The sequence below is a fragment of the Mastomys coucha genome, chromosome X, assembly GCF_008632895.1.
Source record: "Mastomys coucha isolate ucsf_1 chromosome X, UCSF_Mcou_1, whole genome shotgun sequence".
Classification (NCBI taxonomy): Eukaryota; Metazoa; Chordata; class Mammalia; order Rodentia; family Muridae; genus Mastomys; species Mastomys coucha.
In genome coordinates, this window is record NC_045030.1 from 130,257,767 (window position 1) to 130,259,537 (window position 1,771).

General features: G+C 41.6%; 1 protein-coding gene across 1 annotated transcript; it reads left to right on the forward strand.

The window, feature by feature from the left end:
• The first annotated feature begins 630 nt into the window (after positions 1 to 630).
• On the forward strand, positions 631 to 1,287 carry LOC116094748 (protein tyrosine phosphatase type IVA 1-like). The gene is made up of 3 exons (XM_031376255.1): positions 631 to 726; positions 808 to 1,016; positions 1,170 to 1,287. Exons 1-3 carry the CDS (start codon positions 631 to 633, stop codon positions 1,285 to 1,287), a joined length of 423 nt encoding a protein of 140 aa, XP_031232115.1.
• Positions 1,288 to 1,771: the final 484 nt, after the last annotated feature.

A 1,771-nucleotide genomic window follows, 5' to 3' on the forward strand; every position in this document is an offset into this window, starting at 1 on the left:
GTAAGACCTGTGGCTCAGCGACACTCCTCAGGCAGCTCACTGCATAGTCGTCTGGTACCCCCTGCCCCACGACCTGCATCACCACCGACACCCTGTGATGCCCAATGCCACCTGCCCTGCTGCTGCAGCCTGTGCCGCCTCGGGACCTGAGTAGACATATTCCTTAGTTCTGTGGTATTCTCAGTCATGCATTTATGGAGTGTCTGAAGGGCAGTGGAGATTACTGCCAGGCACAGCTTGACCTCTCTGCAGACAAGTGAACTGTAGATATCTATTACTACTCCACCAAGAAGCCCCTATAAGAGTGGATAACCCAATCACAGGCGTGTTGAATTGAAATCTGCAGAGCATTTGACAAGAACTCAGACCTGTGCACTTCCTTTGTATTGCCTCAGTATGACTGGATTGAAGAGTCACTGCTTCTTGTTTGGAGGTTCATTTCATTCCCAGTTCTCCCAATTCATACTCAAAGCACTGAGAATTTCAAGAGGAGTGTATTGAATCTTGAAGTAGACTTCAGGTTTTGTTTTTGTTTTATTTTTGTTTTGATTCATTTCTGTATTCATTTTTTAAATTCTTTTATAACCCTATTGGGTGATTTTTTTTTAAAACTAAATTAACATGACTTGAATGAACTGCCCTGCTCCTGTGGAAGTCACATACAAGAACATGAGATTTCTTATTACACACAATCTAACCAATGAAACCTTAAGCAAATTTATAGAGGAACTTAAGAAGTATGGAGTTAGAGTATGTGAAGCAACTTACGACACTACTCTTGTAGAGAAAGAAGGCATTCATGTTCTTGACTGGCCTTTTGATGATGGTGCACCACCACCCAACCAGATTGTTGATGACTGGTTAAGTCTTGTAAAGATTAAGTTTCCTGAAGAACCTGGTTGCTGTATTGCTGTCCATTGTGTCATGGGCCTTGGCAGAGCTCTGGTGCTTGTTGCCCTACCATTAATTGAAGGTGGAATGAAATATGAAGATGCAGTTCAATTCATAAGACAAAAGTGGCATAGAGCTTTTAACAGCAAGAAACTTTTTTTTTTCGAGACAGGGTTTCTCTGTGTAGCCCTGGCTGTCCTAGAATTCACTCTGTAGACCAGGCTGGACTCGAACTCAGAAATTCACCTGCCTCTGCCTCTCAAGTGCTGGGATTAAAGGCGTGCATCACCACTACCCAGCAGCAAGCAACTTTTGTATCTGGATAAGTACCGTCCGAAAATGTGGCTCCACTTCAAGGATTCCAATGGTCATAGAAACAACTGTTGTATTCAATAAAACTGGGGTGCATGATGCCATTGCCTTGGAAGTGGAAGTTCAGATGGGACCTGATTTGTCATATGTAATTACCCAATGTGTCAGCTTACCAAATAAGTCTACTGAAGCTCCACGGGAATATTGAAAATCAGTTTTACCAGGCCATAAGCTTGACAGAATTGCAACCTCTATATTTGGGCTATGATCAACATGTTTGGACAGTTAGCAAAAGATTTTTGCTGGTCAGCATTTAAAATCTGCTTATTATTTGTACCAATTGACCTTTCCTAAAATAAGGTATTGAGTTATGTCATGAAATGTACTCCTGTGCCAGAATATTATTAGTCTATAAGGAATTTAGAAGGATTAGGTGCCAAAATACCCATAACAAAACTTGTATATTTTTATACAAAATTCCAGAAACTAAGAACTCTCTAGTGTGGGGAGCCGCAGCTGCCACCCTATATATATATATTGAACACCTGGTCTCTGGCCAGAGCAGAGA